This window comes from Otolemur garnettii, unplaced genomic scaffold (genome assembly GCF_000181295.1).
Source record: "Otolemur garnettii isolate 467f Iridium unplaced genomic scaffold, OtoGar3 scaffold00069, whole genome shotgun sequence".
NCBI lineage: Eukaryota > Metazoa > Chordata > Mammalia > Primates > Galagidae > Otolemur > Otolemur garnettii.
Genome location: NW_003852464.1, coordinates 6,292,393 through 6,307,035, shown reverse-complemented (window position 1 = coordinate 6,307,035; position 14,643 = coordinate 6,292,393). Strand labels below are relative to the sequence as shown.

The window sequence follows — 14,643 nt, the reverse complement described above, 5'->3', positions numbered from 1 at the left end:
TTTACATATTTTATTTGTCCCATTACAATAGCTTTCACCTATTTATTATTTATGTATTGGTTTTAGGACCTGTGCAAGCATAAGATGCACAGCTCTTTGTATTTTAGCATATTAATTAGATTTTACAAAATGTAATCAGAACTGACTGTTTTATTTTAAGCAAAATAACCCCTGCTCCTTTGGAGTTGTTTTTTGTTTTATTTATTTTTGCCAGTATTCATTTTATAACTTACGATAGAAAATGTCAACCAAGAGCAGTGGGATTGAAGGCACTATTTAGGTGGTGTCACTTGTATACACATTGTGTGGCTTTTTCCCTATACTGATTTGTGACTTTTGACACTTAAATTGTATAGGACATTACCATTTTATCTAAAATGCTTTGTTGAGAAAAAATTGTATGGTAAACTTTATGAAAGATTTCAGTCAAGTGTATTTTGGGGGATATAGAGTTACATTTACAGCTGTTAAAACTTTGAAAATGAGAAGATCCAATCATTTGAATGTCAAGATGCTTTGTATGCAGAGACTGTTATTACCATAACCTTGGAGAGGCAGGCTAAAACTCTAGAGTGAAGAGTGCTAGAATGAAGAAGTCAGTGAACTTAAGTGTTGTCATCTTTATATTAATGGAAAGAAAAGGTTTTTAAAAGAATGTATGTTGGTATTTTTTGAAAAGTTTATGTTCAACATCAGAAAATTGACATCTTAGTAAATATTTAATATTTCTAAAAGCGGTATCTATAAGGATTAGGGATTTGTATTTTTGTCATTTAGATTTGAAGATTTGCCTTAGTTCATCAAGTGTATTGATAAGTGGTGTCTATCCTCTTAGCACCACCTATGCGTTAATTAAATGTTAATTTGGTGATTTTTCCCCTTCTTCTGGACAGGTTGGTGAAAATTGCCCCTCAATATTATGACATGAGCAATTTCCCACAGTGTGAAGCAAAGAGACAGTTGGACCGCATCATTGCCAAACTTCAATCCAAGGAATATTCACAGTACTGAATTCAATGCTTAGAACTGAAGTTATTCAGAGGACAGCTTTAAAAGATGAATGAACTCAAAAGTTCAAGTTGTGCTCTTCACGTTGGTTCAATAATGGCCTTTATTTGAAAGCTTTTTAATTTTTCTTTACAGTAAATATTCCATTCTGATTTCATAAATTAAACATTTATGCCTCCCTTTTGTGTTGACACTGTAGCTCATACTGGAAAAGTCGATCAATGTTTTGCAGTTTATTGAAAGTAGTTCTATATATAACAATGTTATAAGCATTTCTTTAGAAATGGTTGAAAATGCTTCTAAAATGTGATTATCGACCATGGTATGCATGATCGTTGTAATTGTTGACATTCCTTTTAGAAGTTGTGAAATGTTACAACTTGTGCTTATGTAGACACAATCTTCTGTCTCAGTACAGAGGCACTGACTTCAATAAAGTCTATTTATACTAATTTTGGCCAAAGCCCATTGGTATTTTTGTCCTGGTCTCTAACTATAGCTTTTTCTCTTTGCAAGTGTGGGGCTTTTTCCTTTTTTTTTTTAATTATAGTATTATTACATATTTAACATCTTTCCACAAGGAGTATTCCTTACATAAAATGGTCATTAAAGCAATATTTTTAAAAGCTTAACTTGGCGCTTGTGTTAGATTAATCAGGATTTGATCTAATGGGATAAAGTGTAGTGTTCATTTGAAATTGGATCCCAGAAGACCAGAATAATGAAAGGATAGCTTTCTCCTTGTCTGTCTTAAAGTTCATTTCATAAGGTTGTTTAATTTATTATCTTGTTACATTTTTATCAAATCTTTCTATTACATAAACATTTTAAGCACTCTAACCTCTGAAACATGTTTATTTGTATTAGGTAAAAGGGAAGGATGTTGTAGATGTCCATCAGTTTTACTAAATTCTTCGTGTTGGAAGTTTTATGCAGTATACAGAGTAATTTGCATAGCATGTTAAAGTGTACAGTGGACCTTCCATTTTCTAAAACGACAGTAGATAAGTGAATAACCATTTTGGAACCCAAAATGAGGTATTTGATGTGGCCCATCAAAGATTCTATAATAAATCTCTTCTTTTTGTTGGAAGACTTAACTGCTGCACTCGTTAATGTCTGGCTTCTCTTTCTCTTCCCCTCACACCTTTAAAAATGTTTTAAATGTTATAGGAAATAAATAAGCATCTGTCATTGGAATTTAAATACATATGGAAGCTCATGTAGTCTTTTGGAACTTAGGCAAATTAACAGTTTCAGACTACTATCATAGTTCTCAGCATGGACAAGTATTGTTATTAAATGATGACTGGTAGCTTGAAAGAGTTAATGTGTTTCTGTAAGTGCCTAATTTTGTTCCCATGGAATAATCACACTAGAATATTTCTGGTTACATTTAAATATTGGTTAGAATTTCATTGAACATTAAATCGGCAACATTGCTGGAATCTTTGTAAGTTATGGTAGTAAAGGCCAAATACTTGGTCAGATTGTGCACCATAAAGGCAGCTCTTGCCAAAGGAATGTGTGTTGACTATTGATTTATGCCACAGGTGTGGGGGCTGTAAATTTATTGAATATCTTTATAATCTGACCCTCTATCCAGTTTTAAATGGCTCTCAGTGTGGTGTAACATACCATTTAATCTTGGGCTATTTAAAATCTGAAGTTAGGTCACTAACTTTTTTTTTTTTGAGTCAGAGTCTCATTGTGTTGTGCTAGGTAGGGTGCCATGGCTTCACAGCTCACAGCAGCCTCAAACTCTTGGGCTTAAGCAATTGTCTTGTCTCAGCATCCCAAGTACCTAGGATTACAGGCACCCCCCACAATGCTCAGCTATATTTTGGTTGTAGTTGTTGTTTGGCAGGCCTAGGCTGGATTTGAACCTTGCCAGCCCTGGTATATGTGGCCAGCGCCCTTACTCAGCTACGGGTACTGAGCCTCACTAACTTTTCTTACAAGGGAAACTTTAAGTTTTGTATTTTTGAATACATAAAACAGAAGCAGGTATTTGGCAGAGTTTCTAGGAATGGTGAGTGTGTACTGGGAGTAGCCACAAGGAAAGAGGAGAGCGTGCTGAGCTTTTGTTTTCTGTCTTGCTATCCATCCCTGACTGTCCACAGTTACACAAGGCTGGCCACATCTGCCCAAAGCTGGAAGTTTCTTACCTTGGATGTTACTGGCAAAAGTGTTGCTTTTAAAACTTGTCTTCTCTAACACTTTTATCTTAAAGATTTGGCAATTGAACACTGAAGTTGTTAAAATTCCCCTTGGTCACATAGGGTTGTAACTATCAAATAATCCCTTTGTGGTATAGAAAAAGAAAATTAAATTTTAACATTCCCGCAAAATAACATTCACAAAATAACTACTTTGTTCTAATTTTCTCTTTTGGAGTGTAGTTACTTAAATAACTCTGCTTGTTCTGCTCTCTGGTGACAATTTAGAGTTAACTATCACCTTCCCATACTCCTACTGAGGCTGAGTACCCTGTTTTCTTTTTCTCTGACCTTTATTTAGATAGTTCTAGGTGTCCCGAACATTCTTGGCTAACCCCTGCCACGTGTTCTCAGAATTGCTATCAGTAGTATGGTGTAAAACAGGCAGACTGCAGTTGAACTTGGACAACTTAGATTTCCCAGAGGACCAGGGAAATGCCATTGCCTCTCTTCATGCAGTTTAAGTTTACATTCACCTCTCAAGCAGCCGTACGTACCTGTGGCTCATTTTCTTACTATAATTTTAAGGTACCTAATTACTACATGAGAGTTTTCATCTTTATGTGTTAGGGCTGAGAAAAGACCTTCCCAGACCTTAGGCAATGTTAATCCTTGGAGATCTCACCCCCATGTATTTTAAGTGCATCCAGAACTCATTAAATAACGTTTAAAAAATTAAAAATGATACAGGAATATCTTAATTATAAACATTTTCTAACAGTTCCAGAATTGCTGTAGTGTGAAACTACCCTATGTGTATGTTATTTCAAGTGCAGTTTTTATCAATACTCAGTTTGGTTGTAGTTGGCAGATGGGGTAGGTACTTGTACATAAGCATGTGTACATAAGCATGAGTTTGACTTCTGCAGTTTATTTTTTATTAGGGAAAGTGGTGGGGGTTGTATCTTTAGTGGTCTTTAAAAACATTGGTGCTCTGCTACTGTGTGTCTTTGAGTAAATCACCCTATTGGTAACAGTTGAATAAGTAGCTCGTTCATCTTGTCACCAATTAAGTTGAACATGTTTATTGAGAACTTATTAATCGCAATGACTTTTAATCACTTCATAGCTATTGCTGTATCAGTGGTAAGACTATGGAAACAATCACGATTTGTTCAGTGTGAATTCTCTCACCTGGACTCTGGACTCATTGCTAAGGTATTTAAACTTGATCCCGCAAAAATAGCCCTCTCTAGCCACCTCTGTCATTAGTTACATGCTATGTTTAGCGCAAGCCTTGGAATTGCGTATGTTTGCCAAGTTTCTTAGATTTTCATATTACTACGTGGCCTTTCTGTTTGAAAAGATAACTTTGTAGGTTCCTCCTTTGTAATTTATAGACTGGTGTAAATTGAATCTAATTGAGAACTCAAGTCACAAATGTGGGAAACCCAGTTGACATAACTTGATAATTTGGAAAAATCTTCCTGATGGCAGTTTCTATTTTACTTGGTGGTGTTCCCTTATGGAATTTTTGTATAAATTGATTTATGATACTGACTGTTGTTTATTTTATTAAGCTCTAGCTCTGAAAGGCATTGTGTGATATTACTGGAATCTGTTCAAGTATTCAAGGCTGGTTTTCTCAGCTAAGCTTTGAGTTCCTTATTAAGGGCTAAACCATATCACATTTCACTGTCCCTAGTACCCTTCTCACTAGTGGTGGTAGAACTTCTTACCTTCTTAGACCTGTTTGATTTTTTTAAAAACTTAATTAGACTAGAAACCAGATTGCCTAAATACTGGTAGTGAAATGGTGTAGGCATACGGGGTGGTGAGTGAACGTGTACTTTGTAAGCCGACTGACTCTGGCATTAAATCTCAGCCCTACCCTAATCTAGTTGTGAGATCTAGATTTGTGATTTGCCTAACCTGCTTTCTCATTTGTAAAAGGAGGACTGGTCGTAATAGTTGGCGAGAGTGGTTGGATTCACTAAATGAAGTAATACATGACCAGCACCGGTCCCATGGGGCTCGTAAGTGGCATTCTTATAACACTGTTACAGACGGGATTAAATGTCACGTGGGGAAAGTAAAGCTTCAGTCTTTCCATGGACTGGGAAACATGTATCGATCTCTTCCAGAGATCTGTCTTGCTTTCCCTGACTCTTGGGATTCTTAGTTGAAATCACCAGGAAAGGGACCCCACGTATATGTTGATAATGCTGTGAGTATGTCTAGAGCAGTGGTTCTCAACCTTCCTAATGCTGCGGCCCTTTAATACAGTTCCTGTGGGTCACAGCCCACAGGTTGAGAACTGCTGGACTAGAGGATGTAGATAACCTGAATGTTTTCCTGAGTAGGTGCCAGGTACTGCGTGAAGGGAAGTCCCCAGAAAGGATCTGTTGACTATACTTTAAAAAGGAATCATTAGGTTTTTCATGGAAAGGCCACACTTGATGAATTTACAGTGTGGTGTCTGTGACAATGTTTATAGGTACTATACTCTGTTGAATCAGTTTCTGATTACTACAAATAAATGACTAATGTCTACGAGAAAAACTCAGCATGGCGTGTACTCTTCTAAGGATCCTATTTAAATTTCCAGGGAAAGGCCGTATTTTGCTCTTCCTTTTTAGTCTCCTGAGGGGATCCAGGCATGGCTAGGCCAGTGGGGGCAGGTAGGTGCTTAGACTTCCAGGAGACGTAGAACTCTGTGGCATGCAACAATCGTTTTTATCCATGGCATCTCTTTTTTTTCTTCCAGTCTGAGAAGAGAGAAAAATAATATCTGAATAGTATATGCAAAACAATTAGCTTGTTATGTCATATTAAAAAGAAATACTGATAACTTTTCTATAGGTATGAGATAGAGGGAATCATTTTTTGAAGTGATGTTTATTATAAAAGGGAATATTAGGTGTCTCTTGCCAGATTTTCTGTAGTAGTTAGAAATAGCATCAGTCTTATTTTCATATTGATTGACATTAGTTATATCTGAACAATACAAAGGCCTACTAGTAGTGACCTGAAAGTTTTCCGTGCTGATTGGCTTGACTACAGAATCTCTAGGCCTGTTAGATTGACTTTTGTAGTTAGCATTTAAAGTTTTGCTCTTTAATAGAAAATAAACTTAGAAGAACAGATAAGTGGCAGTTCATCGCTTTTCCCCTCTTTTATTTCCAAGTCATTATCTAGTTTCTGAATGTGGCATTGCAACTCTGATTTTTTACTGTTCATACACTAAAGCATTTGAGATAAGCCCTTAGTTGAGGAAATCCTAAATCCTAGTGCTGGGGGGGTTTAAAAGAAATATGGTGACAGGCTATGAAATAGTGTTGTCATAACTTATCAGTGGCTAGTAAATAGGGTAGTTGCCTCCTGACACCATTTTGAGTGAAGGCAGTTTAATTGCGTTGCCTCTGTTCAGATAAGGGCTTGGAATCCTCAGTCAAATGTGTGAATGCTGCGGCTAAAGTATTTCCATTATATAGGATTTGATTTTTTAAGTGATTTTTTTTTTCTTAAGTTCCATTTTACATCACAAGGTATTTGAAAAATGTCTGTCCCTGTGAACATGGAGAAGCATAACCCATAATTGTATGTAAATTTAGTGATTGTCAACAATTGGAAACAGAAACCTAAAATGGACAGTTGGTGATTTATCCCCATATCCTCTACCCCCCATGTTGTTAAAACAATTAAAACAGTTCAGATTAAGAATGTCCAACTCTGTAGTTGTGTTATTTCTACTTGAAGATTGTAGTTTCTAGACGTATCTCATTCATGCTTCCAGCCTCATTGCTTCGTGCAGCATAAACAGTAAACACACCACTGAGCACTTACTGGGTCCTCTGTGAAGCTAATTTTTGCATGCTTTGTCAATTCAGATTTTCTACTAGGTTGGAAATCCACTTTGGTTTGCTGTGGTGATGGGTTTTATCCTCTGATGATTCAACCTTTTCGATTTTTGAAAGGAGTTTTAACCTCAGCAGTCATGTAGCACTTGAGATTCTAAATAAGAATCTGACTCTTTGTCTCTTAAAATGATACTATGTTCTGTTTTTGAGGAGTAGAAGGGCCAAATGGGTAGTTTCTTTTGCAATTGGCATAACTGTCATAAAATTAGAGACTGCCGGAAGGGACCTGGAAGTCATTGATTTCAAACCCTCAGTTTCCAAGAAAATCAAGGCCCAGAGATAACCAAGTTCTGTTCAAGGTCATTCGGTTTGAATTTTGTCCCATCCCAAGGGAGGGCATTTCTTCCCTATCAGTATATATAGTACCTGGTGTTTTTTTTTTATAATCCCACTTGGTTTTCAGTTTTCCCCAAATAAAAACTGTTTTGAACTGTGCCAGTGGCATTAAGATAATGAGGATATAAAACTTGATAGTTATCAGAAGAACATTTTTTCCCATTATTATTTTAGTGATAAACCTGTGGAGGAAATTTTAAACCTTTGCTAATTTTAGACTATTTTTTCCTAATCATTTGATTAGCATCTGAAAAGGCTTGAAATCCCAGTCTTTTTACAACTAAAGATGAAGTTTATTTCTTTTTCATTAAATTTGCAGATAATGAGTAACCGTATCTTGACTTTCTGAAGGAAAAATCTGTTGAACTTGGGATGCTTTTATGAACCAGGTACTGTGCTAAGAACTGCTTTGCACTAAATTTATCAATTCTCAGTAGTGTAACCAGGGCAAGTGAGGTAGTATAAATCGTATAACCTGCCCAACATCTAGGACGAGTGCGAACAGGGTTCCAAACCCTAAGCAGAGGGGTGGGAAAGGCCCACAAAGCCCCTTAACTTACTCCACCCTACCTCGCTTGCATCCAATGCAGAAAAGAACACACTCGTTCTATCCATGTGCCCCTTGGGGTGGGCCCTCCGAAGATTCAGGCTTTATGTAGAAATCTCAGTTCTATTCCACTTCTTCCCGTGCCCCCCCCCCCATTTCTTCTCTCTATGCCTCAAATGTTAAGGCACATCCTGTCACATCCAGCCTGTCCAATCCCTTCACATTCTCACGTCTCCCCCGCTTCCTGTGACCTTAGCTATGCATTTAAAAAGACGTTTGTCTTATTTACTTTCTTATCCATTTCCAGTTGTTTTGTCAGAGGGATGTCTTCAGGTTGTGTAGAAATCGCTGGATATAGAAGTTGACCACTCCCTCTTAATCTTTAAATCAAGAGAAAGGATTGTGATCAATACCACAGTACTCTCTAATGAATTATTTGTAGAGATGTAGAAGGATAAATATTTATTGGTGTAGTCAGATAAGTGAAAGTTTAGTAAGCTTTTCAGACATATTGACATACCCTAAGCCAGCCGATTTTCTAGCCTTTAGCAAATCTCACCTGAGTTATGTTAGCATAATTAAGTGGGATCAATAAACCATCTCTGTTTTCTTTCCCCCAAAGCCTGACACCCAGTGGTCAGGCTTTGAAACCAAAACCCTCCTGTGGGGGTTAATGATGACGCATGGAGGCTGTTTCTTAGCCCCCTGTCATCGGGCCACGTCCTTATTTGGTTGTTGAGAATTTGTTCATTTCCTCATCTTTTAGAGCAGCAGTTCTCAACCTGTGGGTCGTGACCCCTTTGGGGGTTGAATGACCCTTTCACAGGGGTCCCCTGAGACCATCCTGCATATCAGATATTTACATTATGATTCATGACAGTAGCAAAATTATAGTTACGAAGTAGCAATGAAAATAATTTTATAGTTGGGGGTCACCACATGAGGAACTGTATTGAAGGGTCGCAGCATTAGGAAGGTTGAGAATCAGTGTTTCAGAGGATAAAGTAGAGTCTCAGCTCCTGTCATCGGGTGACTCTAAAGTCAGTCCAGAAGGCAGAAATGATGGTACAGTCCACATTAAATCTCCCTGAGGAAGACTGGCAGAGAAGTATGCTGGACTATTTCACTGGGGGGTGAGGGGGATGGCTGCTTTTCCTCCAATATTGGAAGCCAACTTTTTAGCTAAAAATCATGTTTGGACTTAATTCAGAGGCCATGTACAAAAAAGAAATCCCTTTATCAAAACCAGAATCCCACACATGTCAAGGGGAGATGCCTCTCAAGATGAGCCAACAGCAGACTCCCCTCCCGCCTCATCTGCTCTGGCGCTTTCAGCAGTGGGCTGAGCTGCCCAAACTGTTTACACTGGGTTTCTCTGTTTTTGTTGCTGTTTGCTGATGCCTTATAATTGAATTAGCACATTTAATGAATTAATTGGTATCTTGGAATTGTGAGGATTAAGTTGGGTAATCATTATGACAGATGCTTTGTAAACTGTAAGATCCCTGTGGTAGTCATTAATACTGTTCTCCAAATATTTCTGATTTGGGGCAGGGGGTAGGTTTTTACGGCTCCCTTGAAGTCAGTTATGGCCCAAAGATTTGCCCAGGCCAGTAGGACACAAGTGACAAATGGGTAGCCACCATTAAAGCATGGTCTGTGATGCTCTGTGCCCCCCCCCCCCTTCTTGGCAAGTTCCAGAGTGAGGTGCCACAGAACAAAGCTCCCAGGGGACCCAAGAAGGAGCTAAGCAAGAAGTTCTCATGTTGTCGGAACCACTGAGATTTGCTGTAGCAGTATGGCTCAGCCCACCCTGGCTGGGCTGCAGCACACAGGTCTTCTGCTTGTGAAGGTGCACTTGTGAATTACATTTAAATCTTCTGAACACCTACCAGAAGATCATGCCAAGATCCTTCAAGGGTATGTTTGATTCAAGGCCTTGTTTCACTAACCTGAGCATTAATAGAAAAGGTGGAGATTGGATACTTAGTGAGCCCCTACTCTTGTTCCTGGCAATGCGCTATACCTACTTGGACACATGAGCTCATTCAGTTCTAATAGCAACCCTGGGAAGAATCCTGGGTATTGTTCTTATTGCACAATATAGAAAAGATAAGAGATACACATGTCCCAGCTCACACAGCTAGCCAATGAGCAGTGAGGAAATTACAGAGCATCAAGCACCCCCATACTGGAACTTCAACATCTAGCACCACTTAGAGCTTAAACCTAGAACTTTGTTAGGCATACCTACTTGCAGGAATTGAGTTGCCCAACGTAAGGGTTGATTATTCTGACTCAATGTATAAAAGGGAAGGTCTTTTCCATTGTACCTTGACCTTTCTCAATGACCTCAACCTTGCAGAAAGTCACCTTGATCTCAGCCTCAGCACTAATGCCCTGGGGGCCGTCCTCTGCAATTTGGAGGTTAACTTAGCCCTGTTAGTGTGGGAGTGTTGGCTGGACTTTCACCAGAGCACTTTGGTTTTTTGCTTGATTCATTTTCCCGATTGGCATTATTGTATCTTCTCTTTAAGAAAAAAACCTTTAGCAACCTAGAGGGATGTGGTGCATTATCAGAATGCTACACCTTTCAAATTCATATTTTTTAAATTGCAAAGCCAAATATATTCATTTTCATTTACTACAAATTAATATGAATAGCTGAGTTAACGTGTAATTGCCTCAGAATATCATCATTTACTATGCATTATGAAGCCACCGTAGATTATAAGCTATATTAATTCACCTTTGTGTATTTCTGGGCTGTCATGGGATGAAAGCAGTTCGCTAGTTGTGGGGCGGGGGCTGCTTTTTATATGGTTAAAAGAGTAGTTCCCATCTCAGACCAATTAAGTAAAAATCTCTTTGAAATTTGACGCCCAAGTATCAGTGTTTCTTGCAAAGGTTCCCACTTGAGTCTAAGGAGAACTATTGGATTAACATAATAAGCTTTGGTTGCAGACTTGGATTCAAATCCTGGTTACTTAACCTCTCCTTCAGCTTTGTCTTCTGTAAAATGGGGACAGCCATGTAGTTTTTATATGTTTATGATAAATATAAAATCACAAAACAGCATAGTCGCTGGCCATGATCAATTGCTCAATAGATTATTATTTTGGTTTGTTTTGAAATGAGTGGGAAGTGTGTGTGTGTGTGTGTATCTCACAGGTCAGAGCTGGCAAGAATGTCTCCATTTTTAATGTAGCAAACCCAACTTCAACCGAGTTTAAGAAACACACCCAAGTTCTTATATCTAGGCCCTTTTCTTCCTCCAAACCTAATTTTCTCATTTTTACACTGTCTCCCCTTTAAATGTCAGCTTCCTGCTTCCGTCATGGTAGCATTCCCTCACAGGAGGTGGGTGTCTTTACTTAGGGAGTGTGGACACTAAGCTGCCTCAGCTCCTGCGGTGATGCCTCTGGCTGCACCCTCTATAGTCCCCTCCTAAGAATATTGTGTTGGCCCATGAAGCTCAGGGATTGGGCAAGGTCCGTTTCCAGCTATGCCTGATCAGGACATTTTTTAAAACATCACTTAACGTCACCATTATGCCAACTAGCAACACTGACATTCAGATTTCCCCATTGTCTGGATCTGTGTGTTTCCTCGTAGTGGTGTCACTCAGCTTCTTCCTCCACCTCAAGCTTGGCTTCTGACCTTTGGGCACCCTTGAGGGAGCCTCACCTGCAGGCCAAGGCTGCCTGGATCTCTCTCTGCTTCTCTCTGTACCTGGAATCTCCAGTGCCCCACTCCCGGGTCCCACCCTGCCCACCTGCCCCAGGCCTGAAGACTGACCGAGGTCTCAGTGTCAGGACTAATATGTTACCGTCCAGTCTAGAAGGGACATGGCAGAGGTGATCAAATGAGAAGATTATCTTGGGTTGTTTACTGGACCCAGTGTAATCATAGGGTCCTTACAAGAGGGAGCGGAGGGTTGCAGAGGAGGCAAAAGCAGCAATCAGAGTGATGGGGGAGGAGCCACGAACTGAGGGACAAAGCGGCTTCTGGAAGTTGGAAAAGACAAGGAACCTGTAGAAGGGACCCGAATCTGTTGACACCTCGATTCAAAGGTGAGTAAGACACTTTGCACCTCTGGCCTCCAGAACTGTAAAATTGTAAATTTGTATCATTTTAAGCCACCAAATCTGTGGTACTTTGTTACAGCAAAGTAGGAAACTAATACAGTCTGCGTCTTGTGCTGTAAGCAAAAGCTGTAAATCACCACTGAAATACTTTCTGGTTCTCTCTTTCTAAAACGCCCTCCCCATGGGGCTCCTCAGAGGCTTCCTTCCTCAGCTCCTTTTTGGGTCTCTCTCTTCAAGCCTCCTACTTCAAACAAAACACACCCTATCATGATAGTCTCTCTTCCTTGTTTGACCTTTCTTCATAGCACTGATTACAACCTGATGTGACAATGAAAATGTTAGTTTGTAATTATATGTAAGAGCAGGAGCCTGGTTTTGCTCACTTTACCTGGTGTAAAGGAGGGGTGCATTAAATATTCATTGAAAGAGTAAAGGAAAGAAAGATCTTGCTTGTGGAAGGAATCCTCTAACTTATGGGCTTCCTAAAGGAACAAATAAATATTCCCACTTTGCCAACATTCGTCCTATCTAGCTTGTGTGATTTCTTCCTCAAATCTTTCTCAATAAAATGAGGACGCTGCTTAAATCACAGAATGCTTCAAGCTCATAGCAGGTTGCCAACAAGAAATCGGCATTCATTCTGCCCTGCAAATGAGCACAACAAAAGTGCCTGGTCCTGCGCCAACAGCTTTTTAAAACCATAATTGTAGGGATTCGAGCCACTGTTCTGGGCTGAGGGCAAAGGTGAACCCAATGTCTCTGAGCAAACGGCTCACCTGGGCTTTCCATGAGGAGCGGAGTCATTTGGGGGCACCACTGAATCCTGATTCACCACCCAAGGTCAGCAGAGCTGGGAAGGAGCTGTAGATTATCTGGATTCGCTCTCTGCCTTTGCCATGTGACTACAGAAACATTCCCTGTGCTCTAGGGTTAAAAATACTTAGTAGCCCATGATCCTGTCTGACCCCAAACTTCCAGTCTTCAGCAGGGTTTGAGATGCTGTTGGGGACAGAAATTCTGGGTCTCTAAGCTGAATGTAAAGGCCCCCCTAGGCCTGGCTGCCTAGTGCTCTTGTTCTTCCAGCAATGGATGGGTAGAAGAGCTAATGGCCCCAGGCAGCCTGGAGCCAGTGAGGGCTGGAAGTCTGTAGATTAGACCCTCAGCCTCCTCCTCGGCTGGGATGGTCCCCAGTGTTCTCCAGTGGGATGGAGCTCCACTTGCCCTCACCTAACGCTCCAAAAACAAAGACATTTTATGCAGAATTCCAGTAGTGCCGCCTCTGGTTGCAGTCTATGGACCCACACAGAATGTTACTGTACTGAATGCTGTGGCCAACTGGACACAATGGGAAGTATCTGTGTATCTAAACACATCTTAACATAGAAAAGGCGCAGTAAAAATGTGGTGTTGGGCGGCGCCTGTGGCTCAAAGGAGTAGGGCACTGGCCCCATATGCCGGAAGTGGTGGGTTCAAACCCAGCCCCAGCCAAAAACTGCAAAAGAAAAAATGCAGTGTTATAATCTCATGGGGTCATAATCATATATGGTTTGACAATGAAGTTCGTGACCCTGTCCTGGAGAAAGTGCTGGGTACCTCATTGCTGACTATCACTATGACAACCTTTGAATACGCCCATCGGGAAGCTATGCACCGACCTCAGAATTGAGTCTGCCTTTCAAAGAAATTTGGAACGCTTCCTCTGGAATGGCCATCAGAGTTCCCATCCTATGAGGACTGACAATTAGAATCACTGTGGTCACCAGATGGCCAAGAGGAGTACTTCAAAGATGACTACAGTAATATTCAGCAATAAGGTAGGTAGCACTTTTTCTAGGATGAGTTCACAAACTTAATTGTCAGACCTCTTACATGTGGTCCACTGCTGACTGAAATGTCATTCTGTGTCACACAGTTGTATAAACAGAAAACTGAAAGCAACATTTAGAGAAAGATTGAGTATCTGGGCTTGGTGTGACACTCCAGGACCCCTCATTTTATTCCGTTTATTCAGAAGTCCTGGGCCCAATACATCTTAACTAATCTCACAACCCACTGCCTGACAGGTTGAAAGTCACAGTTCACAGAGCGTGGCACCTGCCTCCTATGCGTCCCAGCACCTGACACAGTGCCTGGCACAAAGAAGGCTCTCGGTGCTCATGTCAGAGATGGATGGTGGATGGTTGGGTGAGTAGTAGGGCTTCCTATCCAGCCCTGTCATGACTTTTACTCTTCTCTGCGTCTTCTCAATGTTTTTCATAGTTTTCAAAAGTATACAGCTCCAGATTGACCAAAAATCTGTTAAAATATACATTACCCAGGCTCAGCAACTGTAGCACAGTGGTGAGGGCACCAGCCACATACACTGAGGGTGGTGGGTTTGAACCCGGCCTGGAACAGTTAAACAACAATGGCAACTGCATCAAAAACTAGCTGGGCATTGTGGTGGACACCTGTAGTCCCAGCTACTTGGGAGGCTGAGGCAAGAGAATCGCTTAAGCCCAACAGTTTGAGGTTGCCGTGAGCTGTGATGCCACAGCACTCTAACAAGGGTGACATAGTGAGACTTTGTCTCAAAAAAAAAAAAA

At 40.3% G+C, this 14,643-nt stretch overlaps 1 protein-coding gene across 1 annotated transcript in view; it reads left to right on the top strand.

The window, feature by feature from the left end:
- DHX15 (DEAH-box helicase 15) overlaps positions 1–1,460 on the top strand; it is a 50,493-nt gene extending 49,033 nt beyond the window's left edge. Inside the window, exon 13 of the mRNA XM_023515343.1 lies at positions 852–1,460. Within this exon, the coding sequence (XP_023371111.1) occupies positions 852–1,011 (160 nt within the window). The 3' untranslated portion in view covers positions 1,012–1,460. The remainder of the gene's footprint in view (positions 1–851) is intronic.
- The last annotated feature ends 13,183 nt before the right edge of the window (positions 1,461–14,643 follow it).